The sequence below is a fragment of the Gymnoscopelus microlampas genome (assembly GCF_963454915.1).
Source record: "Gymnoscopelus microlampas genome assembly, chromosome: 16".
NCBI classification, from domain to species: Eukaryota; Metazoa; Chordata; class Actinopteri; order Myctophiformes; family Myctophidae; genus Gymnoscopelus; species Gymnoscopelus microlampas.
This window is the reverse complement of record NC_139953.1, coordinates 37,627,761-37,647,441: the sequence shown is the minus strand read 5'-3', so window position 1 is coordinate 37,647,441 and position 19,681 is coordinate 37,627,761. Positions and strand designations below refer to the sequence as shown.

Here is a 19,681-nt window from a genome sequence, read left to right as displayed (position 1 = left end):
TATTTTGTATTTCTATTCAATTATTATACAGCAATTATTTTAGATTTCTTGTTCACCTTTGGAGTTACATCATGACAAGGTAACTACACAACCCACACCTCTACCACAGTGATCTTGTTCTTTAACAAGCAAAATCCAAAAGGCTGGAGTGCTCCCAGTGAGCTTCACGGTGAGAGAGAGAACAAGAATGAAGTCCAGCCACCTATTTTATAGAGGACAATCCAGGTGGGCCAGATCTCCACTGATGACACACTCCGCCCTCCAATCATTCTGACACACATGACACATGGTTAGTAACCATGACAACCACACAAAAAAGTATGAATGGAGGTAATCTAGAGTTTAGGAGCAGCAACAGAGAAAGTCCTTTAGATCAGAGGTTTTCAACCAGTGGTCCGGGGACCACCAGTGGTCCTTGACCAGGGGGTCCCAAGCAAAATTAGTTAAAATAGCGTCAAAATCATTTTTCAAATATTCAAAAACAATCATATTCAAAAATAGCAGATATACAAGCTCATAGCGTGGCACAGAGTGCCGCGCTATGAGCTTGTAGATCTGTTATTTTTGAAAAACCTTGAAAAGGTGTGTATATCTTTGAACATTTGTATTTTTTTTAAGCGAAAATGTACTGATATCTTTGCTTCTGGGGGTCCCTGGCTCAAAACATTTTCAGATGGTGGTCCGCGGCCAAATGTATATCACTTTAGGGGTCCTTGGCATGAAAAAGGTTGAAAACCACTGCTTTAGATCACCTTCAGTTTTATGACGTGTTTGTGGAACTGAAAGGAGTTGTTTAGTGGATGACCTACAGTAACATGGGGGCAGGAAGAGGAGTTAGCCCATCATAAATGTATTGTGGAGCTAGACCATTAAGGGCTTTAAAAACGAAAAAAGTTAAATGTTTTAATCAATATGATATTTCACTGGTAGCCAATGCAGTTGGGCCAAAACAGGGCTGATGTGCTCCGGTTTCTTTGTTCCAATTTAATCCAAACCAACACATATTTTCACATCAGTGTCCCTATAGGACAGAATCATTAATACGGGGTTCCATGGCCTAATGAAAGTCCATTTTGGGGTCTGTGACATGAAAAAGTTTGAAAACGCCTGGACTGCATGTTTTCTCATCAATTTCTCCCTCTGTAGGAGAGCGTACGAGCCTGCCCACAACCACATGCTGCAGACTCACCAACGCCTGGCACACTGCCAACCAGCTAGCTGTCTGCCACCACCTCCGACAGCGCAACGGACCATGGCCCAAGAGATAACTCTGGGGTTTATAAACCGAAGGTTTAAGGTTTGAAACTCCTGGAGCACATTTTCACTGTCCATCTAACTTCTAAAAGGTGGTTTAAGTATTACGTTCTCTTCTATATTATCCATATCTGTGTGGCTCAAGAGATAAACACAGGGTCTGAAAGCAGAATGTTTGGGGTTCAAAGCACCTGAAGAACATTTTCACTGGCCATCTAAATTCTAAAAGGCGGGTGAAGGATGACGTTTCCAATTGTAACTTCCATGCCAGCGTGGCTCAAGAGATAAACACAGGGTCTGAAAGCAGAAGGTTTGGGGTTCAAAGCTCCTGAAGAACATTTTCACTGGCCATCTAAATTCTAAAAGGCGGGTGAAGAATGACGTTTCCAATTGTAACTTCCAAGCCAGCGTGGCTCAAGAGATAAACACAGGGTCTGAAAGCAGAAGGTTTGGAATTCAAGGCTCCTGAAGAACATTTTAACTGGCCATCTAAATTCTAAAAGGCGGGTTAAGGATGACGTTCCCAATTGTACTATCCATGGCAGCGTGGCTCAAGAGTTAAACACAGGGTCTGAAAGTAGAAGTTTTGGGGCTCAAGGCTCCTGAAGAACATTTTCACTGGCCATCTAAATTCTAAAAGGAAGGGTTAAGGATGACGTTCCCAATTGTACCTTCCATGCCAGCGTGGCTTAAAAGATAAATCAAAGGTTCACAAACTAAAGGTTCGAGGTTCAAAGCTCACTCAAAATAACTACTAAATAAAAACTAAAAGGGTAATACAACAAAACAACAATGGAGCTGTGGTCAATACAAACTGGTGATAAAAAAAAACAATAAAAAAATGTCTCAAACAAATTCATGTGAAAAAAAACAGTGGCCATAAAATCACAAAAAATACTAAAATAAAAATCTTTAATTAATATGTAAATTTATTAAGCTCCTCCCCCTGGAGGAGGGCTCCCTCCATGCTCCTCCCTCTCCTGCCGGAGCTAAAAGAGGGCGTGAGGAGGGAGGCGGGCTTCATCCATGGTTCTCGCCTTAAAAAGACCGAAAATTGAGATCTTCCCTGACCAAGATTCAAACCCACGACCATCCGCTTGTGAAGCCTATACTTTACTCTTGCACCACCAGGCCTTTCACATTAATTAGGATTTTGAGGTTATATTTAAAGTTAAAACGAAAGGTGACAGGTCAAAAGATGAAAATCCACAGCAAACACCTCTACCCCTGACAGAATGACTGGATCTACTAGATAAACCCTCTGATGATCAGGGAAAGGGTTCATTATGACACGACTGAGATTTAGGTTGTTTAAAACCATCTGTTAGAAAACGTTTACTCTGGCTGAGTCTGAACCCAGATTTACACTTTCATTGAAAGGAAACAGAGAGATGTTTCGTAATGTCATAAAAAATTCATATCCTTTTTGTCATTTATAAATTCCTTAGTTTCAGATGATCAAAACTATAGCAGTTTTGGTGTTAAATCAAGTAGGCTACATTGTTCTCACTTTGGACTGGACATTAAGAAATATGTCTTAAGTTTTCAACTATAGTTCCTCAAACAGTGCTGTATTATGACCACAGACCCTCTATGATTAACTGAATTAAGTTTAAGAAAATACCACTTCGCACTCATGGCATGCAGCATTATCAATCAAAACAATGATCAATTATAGGCCGAGCTCCATACGTCGTTTTGAGGTATTCTAGTGACTCAGGGATAACAAATTACATACATTTAACCACTTAAATGTAATGTATTTATTGCAACCACCAACCAAGAGTGTTGCAAACGGCTGAGTTTGTAACAAAATGAGGAAACTCACACAAACAAAGAACGTTTAAATTATTTTATTAAAACTAACTTAACCCCATATGGGTAACCGGTGAGCCTCAGGGCTCAATACTAGTGTATTTTCTGTTTTGTGTCATTATGAGGAAAGTTTTGACTGAAAATAACCCATCGACAAGCTCACAACGTGTCGCAGTGAGCTTGTCGATCGGCTATTTTCTGCTAAAGCTATACCCACAATACGGATACTGGGGTGGTTAACAGTGCTTAAAGGGCAAGACCACTTTGGTAGAGGTTTGGGTTGTGTAGTTACCTTGCCATGATGCATCTCCAAAGGTGGGCAAGAAATCTAAAATAATTGCTCCATTGATAATAAAAAAATGTGCTCCTCATTGAATTACATTGGAGGCTGAAACAGCTCTTAAAGTCACTCTTTTAGCACAAACGAACGCAAATAAAGTTGATTCAGACTAGAACATCACCAAACCCAGTACCATTTGTTTTTTAAATAAAGATGCTAATATCCTGTTGATTTTGCTATTTTTATTAAAAAGAACTCGGACTGGATCCGCGGATCTGGATCTTCAAATAGTAAAATCAACAGGAAGTTGACATTTTTCTTAAAAAAAAAAAAACAGTACTAGGTTTGGTGATGTTCTATATTGACTGAATCAGCTTTGTTTGTGTTAGTTTACGTGCTAAAAGAGTGACTGAGAGCCGTTTCACCATACAATGTCAATGAGGAGCATATTTTGTATTTCTATTCAATTATTATACAGCAATTATTTTAGATTTCTTGTTCACCTTTGGAGTTACATCATGACAAGGTAACTACACAACCCACACCTCTACCACAGTGATCTTGTTCTTTAACAAGCAAAATCCAAAAGGCTGGAGTGCTCCCAGTGAGCTTCACGGTGAGAGAGAGAACAAGAATGAAGTCCAGCCACCCCTTTTATAGAGGACAATCCAGGTGGGCCAGATCTCCACTGATGACACACTCCGCCCTCCAATCATTCTGACACACATGACACATGGTTAGTAACCATGACAACCACACAAAAAAAGTATGATTGGAGGTAATCTAGAGTTTAGGAGCAGCAACAGAGAAAGTCCTTTAGATCAGAGGTTTTCAACCAGTGGTCCGGGGACCACCAGTGGTCCTTGACCAGGGGGTCCCAAGCAAAATTAGTTAAAATAGCGTCACAATAATTTTTCAAATATTCAAAAACAATCATATTCAAAAATAGCAGATATACAAGCTCATAGCGTGGCACAGAGTGCCGCGCTATGAGCTTGTAGATCTGCTATTTTTGAAAAACCTTGAAAAGGTGTGTATATCTTTGAACATTTGTATTTTTTTTAAGCGAAAATGTACTGATATCTTTGCTTCTGGGGGTCCCTGGCTCAAAACATTTTCAGATGGTGGTCCGCGGCCAAATGTATATCACTTTAGGGGTCCTTGGCATGAAAAAGGTTGAAAACCACTGCTTTAGATCACCTTCAGTTTTATGACGTATTTGTGGAACTGAAAGGAGTTGTTTAGTGGATGACCTACAGTAACATGGGGGCAGGAAGAGGAGTTAGCGCATCAGAAATGTATTGTGGAGCTACTAGACCATTAAGGGCTTTAAAAACAAAAAAAGTTAAATGTTTTAATCAATATGATATTTCACTGGTAGCCAATGCAGTTGGGCCAAAACAGGGCTGATGTGCTCTGGTTTCTTTGTTCCAATTTAATCCAAACCAACACATATTTTCACATCAGTGTCCCTATAGGACAGAATCATTAATACGGGGTTCCATGGCCTAATGAAAGTCCATTTTGGGGTCTGTGACATGAAAAAGTTTGAAAACGCCTGGACTGCATGTTTTCTCATCAATTTCTCCCTCTGTAGGAGAGCGTACGAGCCTGCCCACAACCACATGCTGCAAACTCACCAACCCCTGGCACACTGCCAACCAGCTAGCTGTCTGCTACCATGCTAGCTGCTAGCTCACTACCCTACTGTCTAACCCCTGGCACAGAGCAGGACGGGACCCACCACCTGCCACTGCCCTGAGCCCTCCTACACCTGACCACTTTATACATAACCCTTTTATACCTTTACACATAACCCCTTTATACCTAACCCCTTTACACCTAACCCCTTTACACCTAACCAATACATGGGCAACAAGCGGTCCGGCACCTTCACTCACTGTGGCCCGCACGTTAATATATAAACATGGAAGTTTACATGACCTGTTTTAATTACTACACTCCATTACATGTAATGTCCAGTCTGCTTGTACTAAAGTACTTGTTTTAATGACACATTATCTCTCCTCTCCATCAGTGTCTTAGTAATAGGTAGATCTGTTTTTTTTTATTTTGGCACCTTATCTCTCCTTTCCATCAGTAGATGATCATTAGGTACGTGTTATTTTTACACCTTATCTCTCCTCTCCATCAGTGTGGTTTCTCTGCAACGTCACAATTTTCTTGCTGACATGAAGCTGTTATTCACCACGTCTTCCTGTAGCTTCACCGTGTCTCACCAGGGGCCAGAGAGCAACAGTCTCATCAGCAGAGCTGGATCCCTGAACGGGCCTGTCGGGTCCACTAGGCCCAGGGGCCCAAAGGTCAAAGTTGCTGTAACACCATGGTTTTGGATGTCATTTGAACCTGGCCCGCCCCCTTTCTGACAGAAAGCCACTCATAGAAAGGTAGCGCAGGTTTAAAAGTGGGTCTTGGCTAAACTCTCTTCCAGGTCTTGGATAAGCTCAGTTGGAATACGTATTACTCAGCAAGATAAACTAGATCTATTTATTGAACCCTAACTGGAGTTGTGGCACCAACGTGGCTGAATGTCTCCTGTATCAAGTCAGTTTACATGAGTGATGTCACCTGGGTAATTTTGGTAAGACTGAGGTGATGTGATGAATGTGATCTGAGCTCCAGTGAAATCCTTCTTCTGTGTCCTGGACTCCTGCATCTTCACTGGGTCCAGCTTCAGAACCTGCTTAGAGATCTATCTCTGTGTACTGGTGGTATTCTGTCTCTTCACTGGGTCCAGCTTCAGAAACACTTTGGAGATCTATCTCTTCATACAGGTGGTATTCTAGCTTGAGCTTCAGCAGCGGAACCAGTAACGTTTTGGTAAACTATCTCAACATTCTCCTGTCTGACACTATAATAAACCAACTCAACGTTCTCCGCTCCTGCCCTCTGCCTTCTGGTGGCCTGGAAAAACACAGCAGCATCCAACTTTATCTTACTGGAACAGATCAGGTTCTCTTACAGTCAGTACAAACAGTGTAACTACTTCATTTACTTTGCAGTATTGTAATGAATAAAGATTGAAAAATTACCTTCCAGAGGACACTGATTATCACCAGCAGCAACAGCATTATGGCTGTAACTTTGAAGATGTTAGCTGTTGTCAGATGAGAAGCTGTGAGAGAAATACGGGCGTTAGAACATCACCACACATCATGTAAGGAACAGCTCTAATAAAACAATGTTTATTTTGTAATTTGATATACATCATATAGTTGATGAAATTATCTTTCTAAATTCATGTAATTTCTGAGTGTGCTTCTTTGATTGAGATTCACGATGTGACTAGAAAAGTCTATTTCATTCAGGTTACCTGTGACTGTGAGAGATAGGAGCTTGCTCTCAGAGGAGAAGTTATGAGAATAAACATCGGTGTGATTTATAATAACATTGACGTGATAAACACAGCAGTAATTTCCTTGGTGGGTGTGGTTTGCTGCAGGAAACAGGAAGTTGGCTGAGTGATTGACAGCTGGCTGGGTGTTGGTGTGTGTCGTGTTGGATCCAGTGAAGGTGAGGTGGAAGGAGCCTCCTTGGTACTGTGGCTGGATGGAGCAGCTGATCGAGAAGTCAGAACCCTCCAACACTTGCTGCCCCTGCTGCTGGCCCTCAGAAACCCCGTTTATGGAGGGGAAGAGGGTGATGATTGGCTTGAACAGCAGATCTGTAACAAGGCAGAGTTGATTGTCTGAATCAGCGGATATGTAAAAAGACAGACCACATTTATCAGATATGTTACAGTGGGTATTTTCATTATTTCTCTAACAACAACGTATAGAGCTTAAGTGGTTGAAGGACCATTCGCACTGAGCACTATGACTATAACTACAACTATAAACTAAAAATTGTTCTAAGCCAAGTGGATGGCAGAGTTCACACCAACTATTAAAAAAAAGAACAATGGTGAAAGATATAGTTGTAGTTTGTGTGAACGGCCCTTAACATGTGTGAAAAACACAAGTGTGTGAGTGTGGGCTGGGGGTCTCAGCTTTTGTCAGATATATAGGAGGTGATACTGAGGTGTCCCAGAGGCCTATAATTGGACCCCTCACTTCTTTCCCTACACCAAATCTCTTTGCCAAAAATAGCCGATCTGCAAGCTCTGTGACACATTGTAAGCTTGTGGATCGGCTAATTCTGCAAATTGTTCGCTCCCCAAAATCATGTGGTTAGTAAATTAATGTAAAGATTATTGTCGAAGTCATTGTTTGTTACCTGAACAGATCACCTCCAGTCTGTCAGTGGAAGTAAAAGACGCATTTGTTCCACACTCCCTCTACATCAAACCTTTTTGCCGAAAATAGCCGATATGCAAGCTCTGTGACACATTGTGAGCTTGTAGATCGGCTAATTCTGCAAATTGTTCGCCCCACAAAATAGTGATGCTAATGTTCATGTGGTTAGTAAATTAAGGTAAAGATTATTGTCATTGTTGAAGTAATTGTTTGTTACCTGAACAGACCACCTCCAGTCTCCAGTCTGAAGTAAAAGACGCATTTGTTCCACACTCCCTAAGTGAAGACTCAGATCCAACACAGGGAGATGTAATCCGCCATACAGGTTGATCTTTAAACCCTGAACTAAATTTGATTGAAACAGCAGATCCACAGTCCAGCTGTCTACACACTACAGCTGATGAGTTCTGGTTCCACTCAAGAAAAACAAACACTGGTCTCCACTCTCCCTGGTGTTTCATCTCCAGTCTACCACTACAGTGACTGGCTCCTCCCACCAATCTGACATCGTTAGACTCTGTTGAGAAACAATAACCAGTGAAACATTAATATTTTCACTATAAAATAATCATCTAAAAATGTAGTTTGTATTTTACCTGAGCAGGTGAGTCCAACAGTCTTGTCAGGTGAGCAGGTGTTTCTGGTTGAGTCTGAGGTTCCACAGTCCAGGAGAACAGACTCGTTGCCTTCACACTGGAACTCTTTGGTCCACATTGGAGCCTTCACTTCTCCATAGAGCGCCCCCTGGATGACTGAAGGAGACCCACAGTCAAGCTCCCTACAGACCACCTCTGCATCCTGCTGGTCAAAGTCACCTTCACACACTGAGACCCACGACTGATTAGACTTCACCTCCACTCTGCCTGAACATGAACTAGTCCCATTCACCAACCTCACAGACTCTGAAGAGATAAAGATAGATAGAGAAAGAGAGAGAGAGAGAGAGAGAGAGAGAGAGAGAGAGAGAGAGAGAGAGAGAGAGAGAGAGAGAGAGAGAGAGAGAGAGAGAGAGAGAGAGGCACTTAAACCTTTTACACTTGACAAGTGTCCCACAGAGGCCTATAATTGGACCCCTCACTTCTTTCCATCTTTACCAAACCTTTTTGCAGAAAATAGCCGATATGCAAGCTCTGTGACACATTGTGAGCTTGTAGATCGGCTAATTCTGCAAATTATTTGCCCCACAAAATAGTGATGCTGATGTTCATGTGGTTAGTAAATTAAAGTAAAGATTATTGTCATTGTGAAGTCATTTGTTACCTGAACAGATCACCTCCAGTCTGTTAGTGGAAGCAACAAATGCATTTGTTCCACACTCCCTAAGTGAAGACTCAGATCCAACACAGGAAGATGTAATCTCCCATACAGGTTTATCTTTAAACCCCAAACTCATTTTGATTGAAACAGCAGAGCCACAGTCCAGCTGTCTACACACTACAGCTGATGAGTTCTGGTTCCATTCAGACCAACCAACCACTGGTCTCCACTCTCCCTGGTGTTTCATCTCCAGTCTACCAGTACACTGACTGGCTCCTCCCACCAATCTGACGTCGTCAGACTCTGTTGAGAGACAAGACAATAACCAGTGAAACATTCATATTTTAACTATAAAATAACCATCTAAAAATGTAGTTTGTATTTTACCTGAGCAGGTGAGTCCAACAGTCTTGTCAGGTGAGCAGGTGTTTCTGGTTGAGTCTGAGGTTCCACAGTCCAGGAGAACAGACTCGTTGCCTTCACACTGGAACTCTTTGGTCCACATTGGAGCCTTCACTTCTCCATAGAGCGCCCCCTGGAGGACTGAAGGAGGCCCACAGTCAATCTCCCTACAGACCACCTCTGCATCCTGCTGGTCAAAGTCACCTTCACACACTGAGACCCACGACTGATTAGACTTCACCTCCACTCTGCCTGAACATGAACTAGTCCCATTCACCAACCTCACAGACTCTGAAGAGAGAGAGAGAGAGGGGGGGGGGGGGGGGGGGGGACAGAAAAAGAGAGAGAGGAAGAGAGATATAGATACAGGGAAACAGAGAGAGAAAAATACAGAGAGAGATACAGAGAGAGAGAGAGAGAGAGAGAGAGAGGGGGGGGAGAGAGAGAAAGGAGACACACACACACACACACACACACACACACACACACACACACACACACGCAAATACACACGCATATACACACACACACACACACACACACACACACACACACACACACACACACACACACACACACACACACACACAGAGGGGAGGGAGATAAACGGAGGGAGAGAGAGAGGGGGGGGGTGACACAGATAGAGGGAGGGAGGGATTGAGAGATAGAGAGAGAAAGCGGGGAGGGAGAAAGATCAAGAGAGAGGGGGGAGGAGAGACAGAGGCACTTAAACCCTCATATACTAGACAAGTGTCCCACGGAGGTCTATAATTGGACCCCTTACTTCTATCCCTCTACACAAACCTTTTTGCTGAAAATAGCCGATATGCAAGCTCTAGTACACATTGTGAGCTTGTAGATCGGCTAATTCTGCAAATTATTCGCCCCACAAAATAGTTATGCTAATGTTCATGTTGTTAGTAATTTAAGGTAAAGATTATTGTCATTGTTGAAGTAATTGTTTGTTACCTGAACAGATCACCTCCAGTCTGTCAGTGGAATGAAAAGACGCATTTGTTCCACACTCCCTAAGTGAAGACTCAGATCCAACACAGGGAGATGTAATCACCCATACATATTGACGTGTAAAATCCAAACTAATTTTGATTGAAACAGCAGAGCCACAGTCCAGCTGTCTACACACTACAGCTGATGAGTTCTGGCTCCACTCAGTAAAACGAACCACTGGTCTCCACTCTCCCTGGTGTTTCATCTCCAGTCTACCAGTACACTGACTGGCTCCTCCCACCAGTCTGATAACGTCAGACTCTGTTGAGAGACAAGACAATAACCAGTGAAACATTAATATTTTAACTATATAATAATCATCTAAAAATGTAGTTTGTATTTTACCTGAGCAGATGAGTCCAACAGTCTTGTCAGGTGAGCAGGTGTTTCTGGTTGAGTCTGAGGTTCCACAGTCCAGGAGAACAGACTCGTTGCCTTCACACTGGAATTCTTTGTTCCACATTGGAGCCTTCACTTCTCCATAGAGCGCCCCCTGGAGGACTGAAGGAGGCCCACAGTCAAGCTCCCTACAGACCACCTCTGCATCCTGCTGGCCAAAGTCACCTTCACACACTGAGACCCACGACTGATTAGACTTCACCTCCACTCTGCCTGAACATGGACTAGTCCCATTCACCAACCTCACTGACTCTGAAGAGAGAGAGAGAGAGAGAGAGAGAGAGAGAGAGAGAGAGAGAGAGAGAGAGAGAGAGAGAGGGGGGGGGGGGGGGGGTAGAGAGATAGCGAGAGACGAGCGAGAAAGAGAGGGGAGGGAGACAGAGAAAGAGAGAGAGAGAGAGAGAGAGAGAGAGAGAGAGAGAGAGAGAGAGAGAGAGAGAGAGATTAACCGGTACAGGTAATGTATCAATCCATTATAGATTATTGAACTCTGAACACAGAGTATTAAATATTAGTATTAAATATACAACATAAATAACAGAACAAATGAAAACAGACAACCAGATGATGATGATGATGATCATCATCATCATCATCATGACGGACGGACGGGCGGAAGGACGGACGGACGGAAAGACAGATAGATAGACAGACAAACAGACAGACAGAAAGACAAATAGACTTCTCCAAGGAACCATCACCTTATTGTGGTGGAAGAGTTTGTGTGCCCCATTGAACCTGGGAGCTGTGTTGTCTGGAACCTAGTGCTGGTAGGGTCTCCAATGGCAAAGTGGTCTTGGCGGAGGGCCCAGAAAAAGAATGGTTCACCAAACACTTCATGGACTATTGAAGAAGAAGAGATGCGACCAGGCCCGGAGGAAAGGCTAGACAGCCAGCGCCAGGTGGCCGGGCTAACCACGGAGCTCAGCCGGTTACAGCCTGAAGAAGTGACATGGGCAGATCTTCACGTGGGCCCACCACCCGCGGCCAGAACCAGTGGGGTCGGGTGTACTGCCAGATGGGTGGCATTGATAGCGTAGGTTCCAGACGAACCAATCCGGGGCAGCAGAGGCTGACTTTGGGATCGTGGAATGTAACTACGCTGATGGGGAAGGAGCCTGAGCTGGTGCGGGAGGTAGATTGCTATCATTTAGACGGGAAACTAAACTCCTGGAAAAGGGGTCGACCTTGTTCTATTCTGGAGTTGCCCCGGTTGAGTGCCACTACGTTGGGGTTCACCCCGGTGGACAAGAGGGTCACCTCCCTCTGCCTTAGGGTTGGAGGGGGGAAAACTTTGACTGTTGTTTGTGCGTACGCACCAACCAAGAGTTCAGAGTGTTTGGCCTTCTTGGATACCCTGCATGGGGCGCCGGTGGGGGTTTCCATAGTCTTGGGGGTCCTGGGGAACTTCAACGCACATGTGGGCAATGCCCGAGATACTTGGACTGACGTGATTGGGAGGAACGGTCTCCCTGATCTGAACCTGAGTGGTGGCTTGTTATTGGACTTCTGTGCTAGTTATGGACTGACCATAACAAACACTATGTTCAAACATAAGGATGCTCATAAGTGTACTTGGACCCAGAGTACCTTAGGCCAAAGATCAATGATCAATTTTGTAATCGTATCAGCTGATCTGAGGCCGTATGTTCTGGACATTCGGGTGAAGAGAGGGGCTGAACTGTCAACTGATCACCATCTGGTGGTGCGTTGGTTCAGACAGGAGACCCCGTGGCAGACCAAGATAGATAGATAGTCCACTACATTACAGAGACAAATATTGTAGTTTTGTCTCCGCTACAATCATTTGACATCTTTAGTTGCCAGTTAGATTATAGATTTGGATTATTAATATAAAAAAATGTATTCATATTAATCACTTAAACCCTATGTTATACTTCGGATATTCAAACAATGCTGATCTACAAGCTGCCGATCTACAAGTGACGCATCGTGAGCGATGAAACGCATGGTGTACTGTATGTTGTTTTAAAGTTTGACATTTGTTGGCAAATTTGAGTAACATTGCTTCAGTAAAATACATATATTTTGATGCCAATACTTTGGTACTTTTATGCAAGTCAAGTGTTGAATACAGGCCTTTTACCAGTGGTAAAACATTATTTTGTATTGACGTGTCAAATGAGGCCCAAAATGCGGGTTAGCAGGCTGGTTTGTTGTAATAAGAAGTGGAGGAGAATAGACATCAGGTTCCCAGGTTTCTATCATTGATTCGGTTTATTCAGCAATCATCAACAGCAGAGAGCCAGGGCAGAAGCCCTGGCCTGCAGCACAGCCTAACGGCCTGGTGGTACTACTCGTAGCCATGAGTCACATATCAGTCAACTTATACTGTAGGATCACATTTGAATACAGTTCTTGGGGTGGGGGTCACCCTGAGGGTGACAAGACACCCCTTCATGTCCTTCGAACATTTGGCAAATGGTTCTGTCTCTGCTTCCTCCGCTCAAGGTGTGAGCAGAAGGATAAGACAAAGACATGTAAATGACTGTACTTCACAGCTGCATGCAGAGTGTCCCTGCTTGATTAGCAGACGCCAGTGTTGGTCTGAGTCAACACATGATTATTCTGACTTTAGCTTTTTGTAGATTACATTTCACAGTTCCACTATTTTTACTTGCATACTGTTTCATAACTACAACTAGATACGACAGTATATTGTGGTATTGCTACTTTTACTGAATACTGAAAGACCTGAGTAGGCTACTTCTTCCACCACAGACAGACAGACAGACAGATATTCAAATAAGGTAAATATTGTCATTATTTGTTACCTGAACAGATCACTTCCAGTCTGGAGGGGGAAGTATAAGACCCATCGGTTCCACACTCCCTCAGTGAAGACTCAGATCCAACACAGGGGGAATGAATCCACCATACATATTGGTCTTTAAAACCTGGAGTCCTTTTCATTGAAACAGCAGAGCCACAGTCCAGCTGTGTACACACTACAGCTGATGAGTTATGATTCCACTCAGATTCACCATCCACTGGTCTCCACTCTCCCTGGTCTTTCATCTCCAGTCTACCAGTACACTGACTAGTTCCTCCCACCAACCTGACATCATCAGACTCTGTACAGAGACAAGAGAGTAACCAGTGAAACATTCACATTTTCATTATAAAGTAACTATGCAAATCTAAAGTTTAATTTGTATTTTAACTGAGCAGATGAGTAAGCAGTAAAACAATGAATATTAGGGCGGCTTCAGACTGGGTCCGTTTGAATCAGACCGTTCCCGAGTACGAATGGCTTCTCCCAGCTGGCCAGCATTCACACTGGCCAAGATTCTTGCGCACTCGAGACCATTTAATTTCAACAGTAATGGTAAATATGTGCCTCATGGGGGCGCTGTTGACTATGGGACTTTGGGCGAGACAATGTCATTCACAGTCTAGAGTGAACAATAAAGTTTGACTGTGTTCCTGACGTTATAATAACAACAGATCAACAATACACAACCAAAGCAGTGTGTGCACTGGTCTTTGAAACCTCGAAATGTAACGTCGTCTGATGTTAATATGATATTGGCGTCACCGACGCATCCTTGGTATTTTAGCAGTAACGTCACGGACTAATCCTTGGTGTATTTATCCTTATATATACGTTCGCCACACGTGTTTTTTGTTTATTATTTTTCACGGCTCGCGCTACTCAAACACTAGCGGGATTATTATTTCTTGTCAACATTCAAGTAGAACTATGAGAAGGTATAAACCAGCCAAAATAATGCGTCATTATACAATTATATAAATGATATATGATTAGCAATCCACTTCCTTCTCTTGGTACGGATGGATTCACACTGCCGCGTTCCGTTCCCGACTGTGCATGATCCGGATCCGAGACTACCTCCCCAGGTGGTTTCGGGTACGTTACGGTGATCCGTTTCGGGGAACGATACGCAACATTCACACTACCACAACATCAGCCAAGTGGTCCAGGGTGCGCACCCGGCACCATAGTGTGAAACCGCCCTTAGTTACGTTAAAAGAAAATGGTGGACTTTAATCTATAATATTTTATATTTTCTTTGATATTGAAACACCTGTTATGTCATGTGTTGGATTAGCCTGGAGAGCTGAGGAGAAAAATTCTGTCAAAGATGGGGAACAGCAAGAACCATCTAATAGTACCAGTACACACACCTGACTCCCCACAAGTCATGTTATGAACTGGCTCAGCACCTTTCTGTGCTTTCAGATTCTGACATACGACAGCTTAAAGCAAATGAAAATGAAGTATTTCCTCACCAAACATCCACGTCACATTGATAAACCTGTTTTTGTTGTTGTTTTATGTAAAGAGGCAGAACTGCGGGGCCAACGTGTCCAGTTTAATTGAGCTGTGGGAACAGGTGCATATGTTCCTCTCAGTCGTATGTATGTCTCCTCCTCACATAACTGACTGACCTTTACTTCAATAACATTTATCAAAAACAAATACAGTACCTACAGTACGTGCCTTTAGCCTAATACCTAATCTAAACTAAAATGACTTACCTAAACTTAACCAATTGTATATCCTTTACAGTAGGCTAAATAGGCCATGTGGTGAACCATGAAAAAGTGACTTTTTGTTCCCACGCATAGATCGGAATCAGAATCAACTTTATTGTCACATCACACACAGGTTTATAAAGGTGTAAAATTTGTGACATTAGTTTTTGTGCAAGCTCCATCGTTTTTGTTATCTCCATAAGAGAGAGATAGATTACACCCTTGTGGACTTTAGATTAAATGTTCTCCGCAAAATATCCTGCAGTTTTTTGTCACAAGCCATACAGTAAATGTATATAAATGTGAATTACTAAACAAAGAAAAAAGAAAATCTTATGGTGATTGTTTTGCTTATAAATGTATTAATACTCATTTTTACAACACACAATCTCTCTCAAACTGTCATTTATACGTGTAACTAACATATGAGACAGGTATTGGTGCAGCATTTGTATACTCAAATGTGAATTTAAACCATCAAATCTAGCAACAAAAAAAAAGAAGGAAAAAAAACTGCTTCAACTTGAGTGATTGGCACCCAACAAAATTAAACATTACACATGATAAATTCTGCTCAACCCACATGTTTCATACATTAAAAATGTCAGAACCTACTGTGTAATGAGAGGGGAAAAAATTAAAAAATAACACTTTGACCACAAATGGCAGAAATCAATGAAAATGCTGCCCCGCTCCAAGATTTCAAATAATGCCAAAAATGGACAATAATAGAATAAGTGCATTACAGAGTACACAATATGGTTTAGTATACAACACAACAATGTGTTAATGACTGCATGTCTCATGAGCAGAACCTCACAAAATTGATTCTACCTTACAACTCAAACTCAGACCAAAATATGTTGTACAATTATGTGTTAGTGTCACAGCATGTGTCATCAGTAGATATTTTATTAAACAAATTAAACAACTTTTCGACCACTGTGGGTCTTCATTAGATGAAGACCCACAGTGGTTGAAACGTTGTTTAACTTATTTAATCGTTCTTTTACTGGAGCTTTTTTTGGGATGTGCGTGCTTCCCTCTGGACTCATCAGTAGATATGACATCACCCAGAAAGGGTGGGGTTGGGATGGGGTGGTGGGTGATTTCATATCTACTGATGAGACATGCTGTGACACCAACACATAATTGTACAGCATATTTTGGGCTGAGTTTGATTTGTAACATAACATAGAATAATTCAAGTTTGTGTGTGTGTGTGTGTGTGGGGGGGGGGGGGGGGGACATGCTGTGACATTAACACATTGTTGTATTGTAATAAATAGTGAATACAGTAGTATGCCATATTGTGCACTCATTCTGAGCTGTAATGAATCTATTCTAGTAGTGTGTGTGTGTGTGTGTGTGTGTGTGTGTGTGTGTGTGTGTGTGTGTGTGTGTGTGTGTGTGTGTGTGTGTGTGTGTGCACGCGCGTGTGTATGTGGGCTCACAGACAGACAGATCACTCTGGCTCCACACAGCCTGCAATACTCCTCTTTCTTTTGCCCCATAAACTTAACGTAATTTAACTTGTGGGCCAAAGTAAAAAAAGAAACAGTGAAAAGTTCATTAAGGAAACATTGTTTACATAGTTTACATTGTTTAACATTGTTTGTCGCTACAACATGGAACAGACGCATCTTAAAAAGCCAGTCAAAGATGGGGAACAGCACACACGCCTGTCACCCCACAAGTTTCGTCGATTCGCCAACCTCGACCACAAGTGAGAAACTCAAGACGGGAAAACAGCCGTATAGAAAACTCTGCTAATACCAGCAGCAGTTTTTACAATATGAATTCATCTGCCAAGTTATGAACTGAATCAGCACTAATGAGTACTGTGCTCTGAGATTCTGACGTACGAAAACTTGAAGAAAATGAAAATGAAGAAGTATTTCCACACCAAACATCCACATTGCATTGATAAACCTGTTTTAATTTGGTTTATTTTTGTAATGTAAAGAGGCCTACGTGGCCAGGTTACTTGAGCTGTGGGAGCAGGTGCATATGTTCCTCTCAGTCATATGTGCATTATGTTATCCCCAGTGGAATTTTGTGTATTGTAATGTTTTTTTTTAAATAAAGAAGCTGAATTGCGGCTTCTCAAGCTGTGAGAAGAGGTGCACATTTTCCTTGCCCCCACGCATAACACCTGACTGAAGGCCTTTGCAGACAGGGTGTGATTTTTCGCACGGAAAAAACTGACAATATATATTTTTTAAAGAACACATTGTTCTCTATGCACACCGGCTCCTTTTTTTTTTTTCAATCGAACCCAGTTCGATTTGTGCGTCTTTTCGCATGCGGTAAAATCTGATTGACCAATCGCACCCTGTCTGCAAAGGCCTTTACCCTTTCTTCAAATGACATTTATCAAAAACAAACACACATCACAGCTAAACAGAGTGAAGGATGAACTCTGTGTTGCCATGTCCACCGTCAAGACAAAGCATGTCCAAGCATCTCATTAGCACAAGTGTAATTTAAACAGAGTTCTACTGTACCTGAGCTCAAGACCAAGCCGAACATCAGTATCAATATTGGATCCATTTCTGCCTGGACGTCTGCAGCGCTGTGCTGCTGTGATCCACACTTTAGACTTCACTGAACAAGTCTTAATGTCTCCTAGTCTTCACTGAACAAGTCTTAATGTCTCCTAGTCTTCACTGAACAAGTCTTAATGTCTCCTAGTCTTCACTGAACAAGTCTTAATGTCTCCTAGTCTTCACTGAACAAGTCTTAATGTCTCCTAGTCTTCCCCGAGCAAGTCTTAATGTCTCCTAGTCTTCACTGAACAAGTCTTAATGTCTCCTAGTCTTCACTGAACAAGTCTTAATGTCTCCTAGTCTTCCCCGAGCAAGTCTTAATGTCTCCTAGTCTTCACTGAACAAGTCGTAATGTCTCTTAGTCTTAAATGAACAAGCCTTAATGTCTCCTACTGCAGCTTCTTATATTTCACACCTTATCTCTCCTCTCCATCAGTAGATCGTTACTCTCAGGCAGAAACCTTGTATCTCCATATTTCAACTTATTACGTTCTGAACTTGTATATCGGCTATGTTTTTTTTTTTTTGTGTGAAAGTGATTAAGTGTGTCTGTGGGTTTTATAAATACTGAACCAATGAAAAGTATTAAAAATAGCTTGTGACTGAACAATAACTACATTGGATCTGCTGGAACACAGGTTCTTTTTCCAATTGCCTGAACAGTAAACGTATTGGACATACTAGGTTTCCGCCCGACAGCAACGAGACGCTCATTTGTCACATGTTTGTTTTTTTGTTTGTTTTTTGGTAACATGTTATCTCTGCTCTCCATCAGTGCCTGAGCATTAAGCACATCAGTGTGGTTTCTCTGCAACGTCACAGTTTTCTTGCTGACATGAAGCTGTTATTCACCACGTCTTCCTGTAGCTTCACTGTGGCTCTGAAATGGAAAATCTTACACACGACACAGTGAACCTTTCATCAAAATTACATTTAGGTTTATCTGAATTTATATACTGTACGATACAAACACTACATGTACACACACACACACACACACACACACACACACACACACACACACACACACACACACACACACACACACACACACACACACACACACACACACACACACACACACACACACACACACACACACACACACACATGTTCCAGGAGGGCTATAATACCATTCAGTCAGCGTAGTAATCAGGATATCAATTGTCATGAAGACAATGGGGGTAATTCTTCTAAATCTGTCAAAACTAAAAGCAGTCGCCTCTGGAGTCACCGAAATCGATAGGTCACCAATTCATGTGTAAAACAGCAACTGATATGACAACCCATCTGTTGATGGCCACTAAAGCAGTGGTCTTCAATGTGGGATCCATTGACCCAAAGGGACCAAATGAGAGTAGTTTAATGACCCTATAATTCAATTCACTTGAAATTATTGGAAGAAAAAAAATATTGGTTACTAATGTACAACTATGACAATTTGATTCAAAACATTTCCATATCAGTGTCCCTATAGGACAGAATGATTTGATTCTGAATGCCAGTGACTGAGTGCGTACGAGCCAGCCCACAACCACATGCTGCAGACTCACCAACCCCTGGCACACTGCCAACCAGCTAGCTGTCTGCTACCATTATAGCTGTCTACTACTATGCTAGCTCAGCTGTCAGCTACCATGCTAGCCGTCTTGTTAGCCGTCTAGTTGATGTTTTTTTTAACAGTTGGGCTATTTTCACAATGATGTTATAGTCTTATATCATTTGACAATTTGGCCAGTAATGGTCTTTTCCTTTCTTTTTGAGGTATTAAAAGGGCCTTAAAAAGTCCTTAAATTGTCACTTCACTGTCATCTGGGGACACCCCCCAAAAAGACAATCATGGGACCCCCCTGGGGATCCTGACCCACAGGTTGAGAACCATTGACTTAAAGAATGGGACTATTGGGGGATCTTTCTACAGTCAACACCAAAGTGGTAGG

The 19,681-nt window shown here is 42.3% G+C and overlaps 1 protein-coding gene across 1 annotated transcript; it reads right to left on the bottom strand.

Moving 5' to 3' along the window:
• Window positions 1-4,592: 4,592 nt before the first annotated feature.
• LOC311062977 (scavenger receptor cysteine-rich type 1 protein M130-like) lies at window positions 4,593-10,356 on the bottom strand. Its single transcript, XM_084082197.1, has 9 exons — window positions 10,234-10,356; window positions 9,250-9,555; window positions 8,866-9,165; window positions 8,292-8,507; window positions 7,823-7,945; window positions 6,684-7,034; window positions 6,403-6,485; window positions 5,207-6,274; window positions 4,593-5,176 (listed from the first exon to the last, which is right to left on the bottom strand). The coding sequence occupies exons 2-8, from the start codon at window positions 9,365-9,367 to the stop codon at window positions 6,137-6,139; spliced, it is 1,329 nt and encodes a 442-aa protein (XP_083938323.1). The 5' UTR covers window positions 9,368-9,555; window positions 10,234-10,356; the 3' UTR covers window positions 4,593-5,176; window positions 5,207-6,136.
• Window positions 10,357-19,681: the final 9,325 nt, after the last annotated feature.

What these genes read in the sequence shown, in the direction of transcription:
- LOC311062977 (XM_084082197.1), bottom strand. Translation starts at nt 9,367, where the DNA reads ATGTGGACCAAAGAGTTCCAGTGTGAAGGCAACGAGTCTGTTCTCCTG. An exon ending in TGTTGGACTCACCTGCTCAG is followed by an intron (nt 9,166 to 9,249) that starts GTAAAATACAAA and finishes GTCTCTCAACAG; the next exon opens with AGTCTGACGACGTCAGATTG. An exon ending in CAAAGAGTTCCAGTGTGAAG is followed by an intron (nt 7,946 to 8,291) that starts GCAACGAGTCTG and finishes AATTTAGTTCAG; the next exon opens with GGTTTAAAGATCAACCTGTA.